The sequence below is a fragment of the Leptonychotes weddellii genome, chromosome 3 (assembly GCF_054177405.1).
Source record: "Leptonychotes weddellii isolate Sample4059 chromosome 3, ASM5417740v2, whole genome shotgun sequence".
NCBI lineage: Eukaryota > Metazoa > Chordata > Mammalia > Carnivora > Phocidae > Leptonychotes > Leptonychotes weddellii.
The window spans coordinates 40,615,314-40,629,620 of record NC_138371.1 but is presented as its reverse complement, the minus strand read 5'-3'; the positions used below and the strand labels follow the sequence as shown (position 1 = coordinate 40,629,620).

Here is a 14,307-nt window from a genome sequence, read left to right as displayed (position 1 = left end):
AAATAAATGACATGATTGTTTCTCTTGTGTTTCTTTCTGTTTCTAATGCACAACAGTTTACTGTCTTTATATACTAAAAGTATTCTCTTTTTATAGGAGAACTATGGATTTGATAAAATTGAGGTGCGAGACAATGGTGAGGGTATCAAGGCCATTGATGCACCTGTAATGGCAATAAAATACTATACTTCAAAAATAAGTAGTCATGAAGATCTTGAAAATTTGACAACTTACGGTTTTCGTGGAGAAGCCTTGGGATCAATTTGTTGTGTAGCTGAGGTAAGGTAATTTATATTGACTTCTTTAGTGATTTCATAATCACAGAATGGTAGCATTAAGAGAAAATGAACCCAGTTTTTGGCAAAGAGTGTGGATTTTTTTTTTTTTATTGTGGTAGAGTATACATAAAATTTATCATTTAAACCATTTTTAAGTGTACAGTTCAGTGGCTTTAAGTGCATGTAGCCATCACTGCCATCCATCTCCAGAAGTTATTCACCATTGCAAACTGAAACTTTGTGCTCATTAAACGATAAGTCCCCATTATCCTTCCCCACCTCCAATCTGTATTCTACTTTCTGTCTCTGAATTTGACTAATGGAGTCATATAATATTTGTCCTTTTGTGTCAGGCTTATTTCATTTAGCAAAATGTCTTCAAGGTAACATGTATCAGAATTTTATTCCTTCTTAAGGCTGAATGATCTTCTAGTATGTATAAGTCATATTTTGTTTATCCTTTTATGTGTTGATGGACATTTGGGATGTTTCTACCTTTTTGCTATCATGAATAATGCTGCTGTGAATGTGGGTGTGCAAATGTCTATTGAAGTCCCTGCTTTTGCTTCTTTTGTGTATATACTTAGAAGTGGAATTGCTGGATCATATGGTAATTCTGATTTTTTGAGGAATGGCAAAGTGTGTTTTACAATGTTAATATTTATAGAAGGAAAAAATACTTTAGTGACCCACTGGCTTGGGGAAAAAAACGTATTAAGTAAAATTAAACAGATTATCTTAATTATAAGCTCTTCTCAGAGATTTTACTATACTAAAGTGCATTGTGAATCTCTAAGGTTGGTGGTTTATAGTAGTTACATTTCCCTGCATGTACTTGACTATGAAACCCTTTTATTGATAAGCATATCACTGTTGTTTTGTTACTGTGCTGTGGAACCCACTTTGGAAATATCATTCTAGTCAATACAGATAGATTGGGCTCTAGAGATATGAGTTGACTTGTTCTTAATCCTACCTAGTCAGAGGCAGATTGGATCCCAGAACTTTGTTCTCCTGACCCTGGTTAGGTGCCTTCAGTGTTTATAAACCCCTCAGTTCAGTGCCTGACTAACTTGTTTGCATAGTACCAATTATACTTCACTGCCTCCGCACTAGATTTCATAACTAGCTTGTGGCAAAGCCTGTCTAGAACCTTGATCTGTTCATTTCCATGTGTCTTATTTATGTTTGATCACACTACACTTATGTTTGATCGCACTAGTTTCTTTGTGCTGTACTATATTATTCTGTGTATTAGGCTGTGTTTTATAGTGTGATAGTATCTGTGTACTGTATGTGCCCACTGGCTACGTATCCCTGCATTTGTGCTTTTCTGGCCGACTATTTGGGTGAGAATGCTCCGATACAATGAAATGATAGAACTTTACCTACCGTTTCAGAAAAGTGCCATGTACACGAGATATTTTTGCTTTCTTTTCATTCATTCTTTGGACGTCTGTTTAGTAACAGATATAACAGCAGTCATATAATCTCCATGCTTATTGTGGTCTTCTCTCTTTCCTTCTGCCCTTAGAGTGCTGGCATAGTGTAGGTCTTCTCCATTTTTGTGAAGAGTCCCTGCTCAGTATTCACTTTTCTCTTTTGGAGCTCTGTAAGGTGATGCCTAAGTAACAAAGAAAAATTGTGGGTGGGGCAGGGGGTGGAGTTTAAAGTGGGAGAGTTTGATGTTCTAGTACAGAGGTAGACTAGGGGCCCTTATGTGTTAGAATCCAGATGTTCAGGGGCCCATGGGTGGCTCAGCTGGTTAAACGTCGGACTCTTAGTTTCGGCTCAGATTGTAATCTCGCTGTTGTGAGATGGAGCCCAGTGTTTGTCGGGCATGGTGCTGAGCCAGGAGTCTGCTTCAGATTTTCTCTCCGTCTCCTCACCCCTGCCCCCCCCCCCCACAACGTGCATGTGTGTACAAACGCACTTGTGCATGCACGCTCTTTCTCTCTCTCAGATAAATAAATAAAAAGAAGAATCCAGATGTTCAGACATTGCTAAAGGAGGAAAGGACTTCTCCTTAAGTGCATTCTGCTTAAAACCTCTATCCAAAATCTTGCATACTCTTTGCTTTCTGTGCTTCCCTTTCTGTCTCAGCACTTACTTTATTTTAGAGTTCACTGAGTCTCCAAATATATTTTAGGGAAGGGCAAGTAGAGGGTACAGCTAACTGGGCATTGCCCATCTTTCTCCCTAGAGACTATGTATCTGGGAACCTACAGCCCTGGGATCTTGTAGAAAGTGTTTGCTTTTTAAATGGGTTCAGATTTGTACCAGGGAACCTCTGAAACTCCCAGTACTAGCACATACTATTGTGTGAGCTCTTGGTTGCTATTTTAGAAATCATGTAATTTTTTTTTTTTTTTAAGATTTTATTTATTTATTTGACAGAGAGGGAGAAAGCACAAGCAGGCAGAGTGGCAGGCAGAAGCAGGCTTCCAGCTGAGCAGAGAGCCTGACATGGGGCTCCATCCCAGGACCCTGGGATCATGACCTGAGCCAAAGGCCCGAAGGCTTAACCAACTGAGCCAGCCAGGCACCCCAGAAATCATCTAATTTATTTGAGAACATAATTATTCGATTTCTTTAGCTGTTGTCCAAACTTGGTAGTCTTTCAGGTATATTTTGGCAGAGTATTGTTGAATAATATATAATTTAGCATTTCTAGGTTTTCAAAAATTAATTTTTTTATTTTAATGTAGTTGACACACTAGTTTCAGATACACAATAGAGTGATTTGACAAGTTTATACATTATGCTGTGTTCACTACAACTGTAGCTAACATGTCTTGATATATTGCTATTACAGTATCATTGATTATATTCCTTATGCTGTGCCTCTTATGTCCCATGACTTATTCAGTCCATATAATTGGAAGCCATTATCTCCTTTCATTCAGAGGTGGAATCTAAGGGGGGGAAGAAAAAACCCACAAATGAATAAACAAACAAAAAGGCATTTCTGTATTTTCTATAAGATGTATATAACCTTTCAGAACTGAAATTGGTTATTATCAGCTTTGTCTCCTAGGTGGCAGCACTATACTTAGTCTTTTAACATACATGGTAATAAGCCGTATGATTTATCCAAATCTTTACTGTAGTTCTGATTTTAAACGGCAGTTTTGCAAGTCTCTGTACAGTGGTACTCTATTTTGTTTATTTGATTACTTAAGCCCAGTTGATATCCAAGTTTATCATTTTGTCTTTTGTTTCATTTTTGAGGCATTTGAATGCCTTGAGTATATATACTTAAAATAATTTATCAAAATTACAGGAGGAATAAAGGAATTGTCAAACTACCAGAATAATATATGGCTGTAAACTTTTTAAAAATTATATTCAGTTTACACATTATAATGTCACGTGTTTCTCTTACAAAATATTAACAGCATTTTATGTAATCTCTTTTTCTTGTAAATCTTTGGGAAAACCACACATAGATACATGTTTGTATATTTTACATATATGGACTCAAGGTCAAGATATATACCATGATCAGCACCCCTGAAGTTTCTCTCATGCTCCCTCCCAGTAGGTAACAGCTATTCTGACCTCTATCAATACAGATTAGTTCTACCTGTTCTTAAACTTGATGTAAATGAAATCTTACAGTATGTATTATTTTGTCATAGATTTTATGATGATGATTTGGGTTGGATTGTTTCTGAAAGCTAAAGCATCATCAAAAAATCTAGAACTGGAAGGGATCCTGGTAGTAGTAGTGGACCCTGGTTCATTGCCAGATGCCCCTCGTCAGGACTGAGTACTCATTCCCCTAGCTGCCAAGTATTGGCAACTGAATGCTCAAAGCTGAGTCTCTCCCTGGAGATTGTCCTTACCTCAGCTGAACAGGGCAACCTGCATCCAATGACTGACTAATGAGGGATTATAAATGTTCTATTCCAATTCAGAACAACTCTGCCATGCTATCTCTGGTCCAAAGTGACCCCCCCAGGGTCAGCCAAGTCCTTGTTTGTGACTGCAGAGCCCCATTTCTCTTTCTGCCCTGCCCTCACAAGTGATCATCTCGGGAGCACCCACAATGAACTTCCTGCTCACTAGTCTTCCTCTCAATCTGTGTTATGGGTAAACCACCCTAAAATGTAGGTCTTCTATGGTTCTGTCTCCTCATATTACTGATGAAGAAACTTAGGTCTTGTGAGGCCAAATGCCAGGTCTTCTTACTCCAACTTGGAAACATAGTCTAATAATCAGTCAGCTACTGTTTATTTATCTGTTGTATGCAGGGCGCTGTGCTTAAGTAGTTTACTTTAGAAGAGCTTTGCACAGGGCAGTAAATGGAATATGAAAATTGTGACCTATTTAAGGACATATAATGTGTCCATGGCAAAGCCAAGAATTCAGTTCCAATATCATGTCTCCCAGTACTGAGTTTTCCACAGTAGGTCATGCTGCCTTCTTACTAGTATGGTTAGAGAGGTATTTATTAGTTTAAAAATACCTCATATTAAAATAATGAATATACTCAGACATGCAGCCATAAGCTCAATAGATGATATCAAGGAGTAGTCAAGTTGAGACTTATGTGGGAGGATTCTGAATAATATTTCAGAAATACAGAAAGTAATATATGCTTGTTAAGGTCAATTAGATTTAAAAAAATTGTTATTGAGGAATTATTGTTTTTGTTATTAATGAGTGCTTTTTGGGGAGAAAAGTTCACTTTTTAAATTTAATGAATATTCTTCATTCAGAAAGAACTGAAATTTCATATATAGAAGCTGCATATTTATTTTAAAGGCTCCAATTTATTTTGAAAATCTTTGGGCAGAGATTACAGTTACATAATAAAAATTAGTGATTTGGTTTGATCTGCCAGACTAACTGATGCAGGTAATTTTAAAGTCATACAGATGTAAATCATCTCAGGCTCAGTAGATTGATGATAGGTAATTGGAATATAGTTTTGTCTCACTGTTAAGGGGCTGTCACCCAAAATTCTGATTGTTGAAATTATTTTTATTAGATTACTTTAAAGATGTCAATTTTAGTTAGAAAAATTACGTAGCCTTTTAGCAAAATTCACTGGAGAAATTTAAAACCTATCTAATTCTATATTCTTTATTGATATACTTGAAAAGAATGGGCAGTTTTCCTAATTTGTCAATTTTAAAATGGCTTCCAGTCTTAGAATTAACCAGTACAAAGGAGTAAAACATTGTTTTTATACCCACAGAGTATCCTGTTGGTATTTAAAAGTGGAATTACCGCTTCCCTCATTTATGATGAATATATCACAAATTGATTGATATGGTTTTCTTTAAAGTCATGTCAAGTATAACTTCTCTTGAAATTCATTGTTGTTTGTATAGCAATAATTTGGAAGTATTTGTTTTCTCCAGTGTTTAATTCCTTGTACAGATTACTAAGCATATTGACTGGAATGAGCTAGAGATAGTGAAAATTCTGTTTTGACCTGTTTATAAAATTTTTTTGTGAAGACTTTGTATATATTGTTTTTACCACATAATAAAACATGTAATAAAAGATTTTATTTCTTTTTAGGTTGATTTTTATATACATTGTATTAAAAATGACCTTTTTCCCTTCCAAATAGATGTTTAAGAAACTCGGAAGTTTTTTGACCTGGATTTTAAATGGAGGCTAAGTTACACCTCAGTTTTAGGAGAAGTACTGAACAGTTTTGTTTTCTTAAAATCAGAACAAACTCTGAAAAAGAGAACCCTAATTCTCAGTACCAAGTGTTTGAATAAGAGACTTGGCCAAAGGCATAAAGCAGGTCAACTTTTCTGACAATCATTTAGTGAGGATAATCATGATTTGAGGGGCAAATGAAATAATACATATGAGGTATCTTGAATACAGTCATGTGCCATACAGATGAAAGTTATTTTCACTCTGGACTTGAATGTGAAAAGTAGTATGTACCTCTGTCGTAAAGTTGATAATATCATCAGACTTGTTCATTTCCTTGTTGGCAAGCAGTATTGTACCTTACTTTTCAAAGTTTATGCAGACCACTCAACATTTTTGGGAAATCCTTCCTAATAACACATTTCTAGGTAAATTCCTTCTATTTCTCACAAAAAGTCTTTATTTTATAGCATAAGTTCATTATTTTTCTTGTTTGTCCCTCTGAAGAATTAACAGAGGTGCCAGCCATCCTCTGCATAACACTCATGTTTATTGATTCATTTATCCATTTTTTTTTTAAGTGCTTACATTGTGCTGGGTATTATTCTGATCCATCAAGTTCATTATACATAATTTTTTGATGGGATAACATGATATGTAGGTTCGTTTTTTTAATTTAAATTCAGTTAGCCAACATCATTAGTTTCATATGTAGTGTTCAGTGATTTATCAGTTGCGTATAATTCCCAGTGCTCATCATATCACGTGCCCTCCTTATGCCCATCCCCCAGTTACCCCATCCCCCTGCTGACCTCCCTTTCCGCAATCCTCAGTTTGTTTCCCAGAGTCAAGAGTCTCTCATGGTTTGTCTCCCTCTCTGATTTTAAAGATTTTATTTATTTATATGACAGAGAGACAGCAAGAGAGGGAACACAAGCAGGGGGAGTGGGAGAGGGAGAAGCAGGCTCTCTGCCGAGCAGGGGGCTCGATCCCAGGACCCTGGGATCATGACCTGAGCCGAAGGCAGATGCCTAACAACTGAGCCACCCAGGTGCCCCTCCCTCTCTGATTTCTAACATTCAGTTTTCTCTCCCTTCCCCTATGGTCCTCTGCACTATTTCTTGTAGGTTCGTTTTTGTTTTACATTTCATTAAACCTGCATGGCTTAAAGGGGGCAGAATGAGAAGCTATGCCATTCTGTTTTGAATATGAAAGTTGGGACTTCCTTAAATGTGGGCCCCCATAGCTGTAAAAAGATAGGAGGAAGCCCCTACCATCATTTTGATGGTTTCTCCCTCCTGTTCCATACTGTAGGGTACATCCTATGTTACTTAAAGCCATGGTGGTAGAGCTTTAATTAGAATGGGCGTAGGAATTTTTGAAGCAGTAGGGTATCCTGCTTTCTAATTGCAGCCTCCTCACAGGTAATAGAACTGTTGAAAGGAGAAAAGCCAGAGCCAAGATTTCCCTGTTGTTAGTCTCCCACAGTGAATTATCCGGGAGAAGGTTCTGACATCAGAGCTCTTATATTAGTGTACAACTATGCACAGGCAGACATCCTCACAGAAAGAAAAAGACATTTCAGTGATCCAGGCAAAATTGATACTTCACCTGAATCATGAAGACCATTGACCTTAGTTTTCAGGATCCTGTTTCTGTGCCAAAGTATTCATCCAAAAGTCAGCAAAAAAATAAAAACAAAACTTTAACACAATTATCTTAAATGAATTTTTGCCAAGAGAGGTTTTTTTTTTTGGCATGAATTAACAGCATATATGCTAAGTTTTACATTTTTGTTTTATCTAAAACATTGAGAAAAATTATGCTTATTTAAGGTTTAAATGCTTTTATGTAATTTAACTTTGTATTAGTAGTATTATTCCCTTGAAACTCAATAATTGGACCAAAAAATCAGTTTTTAATAACTGATAGCTAATATAACCTGTAAGGTTCTCTGAGAACTTCTGAAACTTTACCTTTTAAAATAAACTCTTTTTAAAATTCTTAAAATAAATTTCTTTAGTTCTTCTCTTGACACCACCAGATTCATTCTGCCACAGTTCATTAATGTCTCTAGTAAGAAGCACAAGTAATAATTTGTAATGTTAGAGATGAATCTGTTGGTGGAGTTACTATAGGTACACATGTGTTAGTTGCTGCAGAGCTAACACATTCTAAGCTTGTGCCTAGTCGAAAAAAAGTTTTCCTGCCCAGGACACAGAGTCATATGATGAAATGAACTCTTGAAATACAATTCCTTCCTCTGAAGAACACATTGTATTTCATGAATTTGTGAAACATGCTTATGTGTTATCCTTCACTGTCTTTCACAGTGAGTTGCAAAGCATTTCCTATCGAAATAAATTTTCATAGTAACCTACACATTCTAATTTAATATTGGAAAATAATATTCAATTTTTTTCTTTAATAGAATTACTACAGTGTGACCACTAAGATCCTATTTTGCTTTTTGGCACATCGGTTTATTCATCTAGGTTGGAGTATATTTACTATTAACTAATATGTTTAAAGGATGAACAAGTTAATAACTATAAAATGCTTTGAAAGTAGTTAAAACAAATACCCGCGTAACCTTGTAAATTAGCATCATCTTCATCTTATCATTGCCTTCCCCTTAAAGATGATAGAGGAATCATTTATTCAGGGCCATCTAACAAGAACTCAGAGCCAGGCTACTTTTGCTCAATGACTCCAACTTTAGGGTAGGTGGCTAGCTCTTTGGAGAATAGAAATAGAATTCAGTTGACCTTGGCATTTTTGAGAAGTGGTTGGTTAAATGTAGAATTATTTTTAAAGGGACAGTCATAGAGTAATTAAATTAGAGACAGGAAAGAAATTTTTTTACTCTTTGTTTTAAGCTTTATTAGAAAAAATCTTTACTGGATAGAATAAAGTTGGGATGTAGCAGGGAAGATTAAGATTAGTTACCAGGAAAACTTTTAAAATTACACAGCTTTTGAACCACGGAATGTATTTTTGAAAGAAGTAGAAAATCATTTAAGATTATATAGAAACTCACAACTTTGTGTTAGGTGCAGCTTTTTTGAAGAACAGTTATTATAGAAATGGCAGCTTGAGGCAATGCCCCTGGTAAGGATTTGATGGACATTAACCTCAGAGGGAATCTAATAGATTCTACTAGTATTGTGAGCTAGAGAAGCCATTTTTGGGGTAACTTTGCTATTTCCTGCATGGTAGCCACATGTTCTATAGCCACATGGCCTATTGTAAATCAGTGCGTGGTTAGAACTGGGTGGCAGAACCATCAAATCCAGTGTAGATCCAACTGGATCTAGATGAGTGCCAGCAGTGGAGCTGGGTCTTTGTGGCTTCTTCCTAAATTACAGTCAGCTCCACTGAGTCCAAGAATGGCCAAGAAAGATTGCTCCAATTTTGCATCATCATTGCTCACAAAATGTGTGAGGAGGCTACCCTTTTCTGAATCCACTGTGCTTTCCTAGAACATCCCCACTCCCCACCTATGGTATTTTCTGACAGTGGAATGGTTTACTATTGTTAGACTCTGCCACACATCTCAAAAAATAGGTAAACAAAAAGCTGATGGTGAGGGTAGCTCAGAAGAATGCAGACATTCTTTTTTTTTTAAAGATTTTATTTATTTATTTATTTGACAGAGAGAGACACAGCGAGAGAGGGAACACAAGCAGGGGGAGTGGGAGAGGGAGAAGCAGGCTTCCCGCGGAGCAGGGAGCCCCATGTGGGGCTCGATCCCAGGACCCTGGGATCATGACCTGAGCCGAAGGCAGACACTTGAGCCACCCAGGTGCCCCAAGAATTCGGACATTCTTATTTTTTAAAAAAGATTTATTTATTTGAGAGAGAGAGATACCAAGAAAGAGCACTAGCCGGGGGAGGGTCTGAGGAAGAGGGACAGTCAGACTCCCCGCTGAGCAGGAAGCCTGCCGCTGGGCTAGAAATCTGGACCCCAGGATCAGACCTGAGCTGAAGGCAGACACTTAACCAACTGAGCCACCCAGGCACCCTGAATGCAGACATTCTTAAACTTTTACTTCTGTCCCTAACATCTTAGGAAATATTTTCATGGTCAGTGAAATCCTTTCTTATACATACATGCCTTAATGCTAAAGTGTTTTTCAATTAATAGAAAATTTACATTTAAATAGTTCAAAGTTTTGTTTTAAGAAAAAAATTGTCCATAAATATGTATGTGTATGATTTATATTTTTTATTCCTTTGAACCATTAGCTTGAAAGACAGAAGTGTAGTTTTATACAGAATATAAAAAAGGAGGGAATGATCATTTTACAAAAGGATTTTTCATGTTACCAACAAATTTATGGGAATTGTCTTTTAAAAAGCAAGTTTCCCTAATGCAATCAAAATATTTGATTTTACAGATGTAAGTTACACAACACAAATAGTCATTTCAGATACACTGATTTGTGTATGAGCATTTTAATTGAAGTTAAATACTCAAAATAAAGATCAGTAATTTGCCCCCTAAAAAAATATACGGTGGCCTATTATTATTATAACTCTAAGGGAATATTACAAGAGAAGTGGTCATAAGAGCTTAACAAGTAAAACTTTTTTTTCAGTTTTAAGTAAATGTATAATTATTTTAAATCTAATTTGATAATGAGTCCACTGCAGTATCTAAAATAATAATTTTATTAGTATTTGTTTTTTTTATATATTCCAGGTTTTAATTACTACAAGGACAGCTTCTGATCATTTTAGCACCCAGTATGTTTTAGATGGCAGCGGCCACATAATTTCTCAAAAACCTTCACATCTTGGTCAAGGTAAGAGAGTAGCTTTGTATCTTTGCCTTTCCTGTCTTTTTTTTAAAACATTGTTACTCCTTAAATTCAAATGTGCTGCTTCAGGTTTGGTCTTGATAAAGGCTAGTTTACTTCCAAGTGAATATATTCACCCCTTACTTTAGTCACCAATCTCTTAAATACTTGGAATGGTTCTCAAGAGGAACTGTGTAAAAGCCTTAGGACAAAAATATGGATTAGTCACCCTTCTGTAAAACTGTAAGAACAGTATTACTGTTGTTGGATCACTAGTGTTTTCTTTATATGTGAAGGATGATATTTTATTGAAATGCCTAAAACATTATTGATTTGGTAATCATGGTAATAAACAATACCATCAAGATACTATGATTATATAAATAATTAAAATATATTTATTTATGGAAAACTTCAAATGTATGTGCAAGTAAATAGAATAGTGTACCCATTGTTCAGTTTTATCAGTTGTCCACCCATTGCTAATGTTGTTTCATCTAATATCCTTACCTACTTCCTCTTTCTGTATTATTGGAAGCAATTAAATGTATTAATTATTGTTGCTATTTGTAATACATTTCTTAGTGTTTTATACACTTCTGTAATTTTATTACATTTTAATTGACATCCTATGTTTTTAAGTTCCTTTACTATTTACTTATAAGGAAAAAGAAAATCTCTTCAGGCTTGAGTTTCATGTATCTCCCTTAATTTTTTTCATATTGCTAACTTCTGGTAATGGAATATTTAAAGTTGAGAAAATGTTGAAGATATGAACTCTTTAGAGTCATATTCAAAAGAATTATTTGATCTGAAAGTCCCTGTGTTTTTTTATTGCTGTTTGCAATAAAATTTGTATCATAAATTCATTTTTTTAATTTTGTGTCCCTTGTAATTTATTAAAGTACTATATTTTTTCTGTAGTTTTTTTCTTTCAATTTTAATATTAAATTATTGGATTTTTTTTTTAATGATTACCATCTTTTTTCATTGAAATATATTTTCTTGTGGGGCTCCTGGGTTGCTCAGTTGGTTAAGCATCTGCCTTCAGCTCAGGTCATGATCTCGGGGTCCTGGGATGGAGCCCGCATCGGGGATCCCTGCTCAGCAGGGAGCCTGCTTCTCCCTCTCCCTCTGCCCCAACCCCCGCATGATTTCTCTCTCTCTCAGATAAACAAAATCTTTAAAAAATATATATTTTCTTATATCTTAATACTGATACCAAATTCACTTTTTCTGTTATTTTATAAATCTTCAAATTAGTTACTGATTATTCCTGCTTATTTAGAGTAATATTTTTATATCCACACAAAAGAGTTAGTAAGAACTCTTAAGAAAATACACTCTTTTCTCATTTATTCAGTTAATTAAAATGACCTTAAGTCTAGTAGCTGTTTAATTTGATGTATAATAATATTGTACATATTTTAATTAAAATAATAGACTGTGATTCTTTTTATGTATTGAAGGTTAGGAAAGAGAAGGCATTTTTTTAGTATGGTCCCTTTCTAGAAATGCTCTGACTCCAATTTTTATGAGTTCAAATTAAGAAACCATTAGGAGCTATTTGGGTGGCTATCTGTAGAGTACTTTGAAGTAATCTAATCACCTTTTAAAACTTAAATGTATTTATTTTTATCTTAGAAGTAGCCAGTCTAATCTGGATGGCCTGTTGCTCTGCATCACTCATTCTTCTCATACTTTCCTATGTTCATCTCTATGGGAACTATGAAATAGCAATACTTAAATATGGAATCCCTCTGATCTTTGCCCATTCGCTGATTGATTTTTTTTTGGTGACTAAGTCTTCTACTTTCACTGAGACTAGGTATGCATATTAAAGAATTTCTGCAGTCAAATGAGCCTTATTTTGCACATTCCTCTTAAGAAACAATACACTTGGAAGGTCAGTAGTTGTGAAACTAGTAATTGCCTTTCATGATTCATTTTTATCTCCTAATTATAGTTGATTGGCTAGGAAAGCAACAAAGAATAAAGCTCTTAGTTTCAAATTGCTATAGATGGACATTTTATAGAAATCTGGAAATACTTTCAAAAGCCTTTTACATTTATATTGCCCAGGGCTGATAGTTTTTGAGTGATTGAATCACAGACTCACATTTCACCAACAGCTGTCATTCAACTTCCATTTAAATATTTTCTGTGTAAGGGTTCTTCATTTAGGGTTCTTGTAGATTAATTTCTGCAGTGGTGTGAACATCCTTGCTTAGCAGTTACTCCTCATGTTATCCGATAGATTGGATGATGACACCTGTAGACAGCCTAACTGTAGATGCAGGGACAGCTTACAACAAAATCTTTTTTAGGCATTGGAAAATTTGTTACCCCTTTAAAAAAACATATTTAAAGTGTTTAAAAATAGTTGACTGGAGATTCCGGTTCTGGTTTTTCTGGGTGTAGGTATTTGTTTTATGGGTTAATGTAGCTATTTAAAATGATATATGTGTTTAATAATATGTCATTTTATTTTTTTTTTTTTAAAGATTTTATTTATTTATTCATGAGAGATAGAGAGAGAGAGGCAGAGGCAGAGGGAGAAGCAGGCTCCCCGCGGAGCAGGGAGCCCGATGCGGGACTCGATCCCAGGACCCTGGGATCATGACCTGAGCTGAAGGCAGACGCTTAACCGACTGAGCCACCCAGGCGTCCCAATAATATGTCATTTTAAATTACCCTTCTGTTCACTTCTATTTTAAGACATTTTAAAAATTAACAAATGTAAAAAGTCCCCAGCTTTTAAATTATTTTACCAATAAGTTACTAAATTATTTGTTTTAATCCTGTCTTTTTTCTGTCATCACTTCTATTTCCTTTACCCTAATCAGTATAAGCTTTCTAAACTGATTTACCCTCCTGGACAAGTTCTTTTAACACCTCCTAGTACTTCTGCCTTAGGAATTTCTCCGATACCAAAAGTAGTATATTTAAAGTAATCAGGGTAGTTCCTTTCCTTACCCTGTTATTGGAGTAGAGCATCGTGTTCTTTGTAAATCCCTGTTGGGTATGATTGTGCATGTATTGAAAGATTTTTTTCATCTGGAGAATGCAGTTTTTCTCATTAAATAGTTTAAGAAAAGTTTGATATATTCAAGCAACCATACATCTTTACATTAGGAATATAAATAGCTGCCTTTATAAATGGCATAACATAGGGTCATGTAAAAATATAACAGGGAGCCATACTATAGGACTGCAATTTAATTCTGGTGTTTGTAGAATGTGCTAAAGTTAGAGAGGTGAGCAGTTCTCTTGTAAAATATGATAGTATACTAGGGCCTCCTCCCTACTGGCCAGTATTACTTGGTACTTTTTTTAAGGATACACATTTCATTTAGAATCAGCAAAGTTTTCCATCATTAAGTTTTATTCAAACATATATAATCTTGGCTTATTGGTAATTCTCAATTGCTCTAAGAGAACATTTTTAGCTGCTGAAGCAATAGTTTATCAATATATAGATTATAGTGTGATCTTTCATTAAAAAACCAAGAGGTATCTTTTCTTTTCATAAATACATTTATATTTAGCTTTATTGATTTTTGCCTGCCTTCCTTCTCACCATCTGTCCACAGCCACTATTT

General features: G+C 35.3%; 1 protein-coding gene across 4 annotated transcripts in view; it reads left to right on the top strand.

The window, feature by feature from the left end:
• PMS1 (PMS1 homolog 1, mismatch repair system component) overlaps positions 1 to 14,307 on the top strand; it is an 87,218-nt gene that overhangs the window by 16,825 nt on the left and 56,086 nt on the right. For all 4 annotated transcript variants that reach the window (XM_031037534.2, XM_031037669.2, XM_031037491.2 and 1 more), the window contains 2 exons: positions 97 to 279; positions 10,609 to 10,711. In XM_031037534.2, coding sequence (XP_030893394.2) covers positions 97 to 279; positions 10,609 to 10,711 — 286 coding nt within the window. The remainder of the gene's footprint in view (positions 1 to 96; positions 280 to 10,608; positions 10,712 to 14,307) is intronic.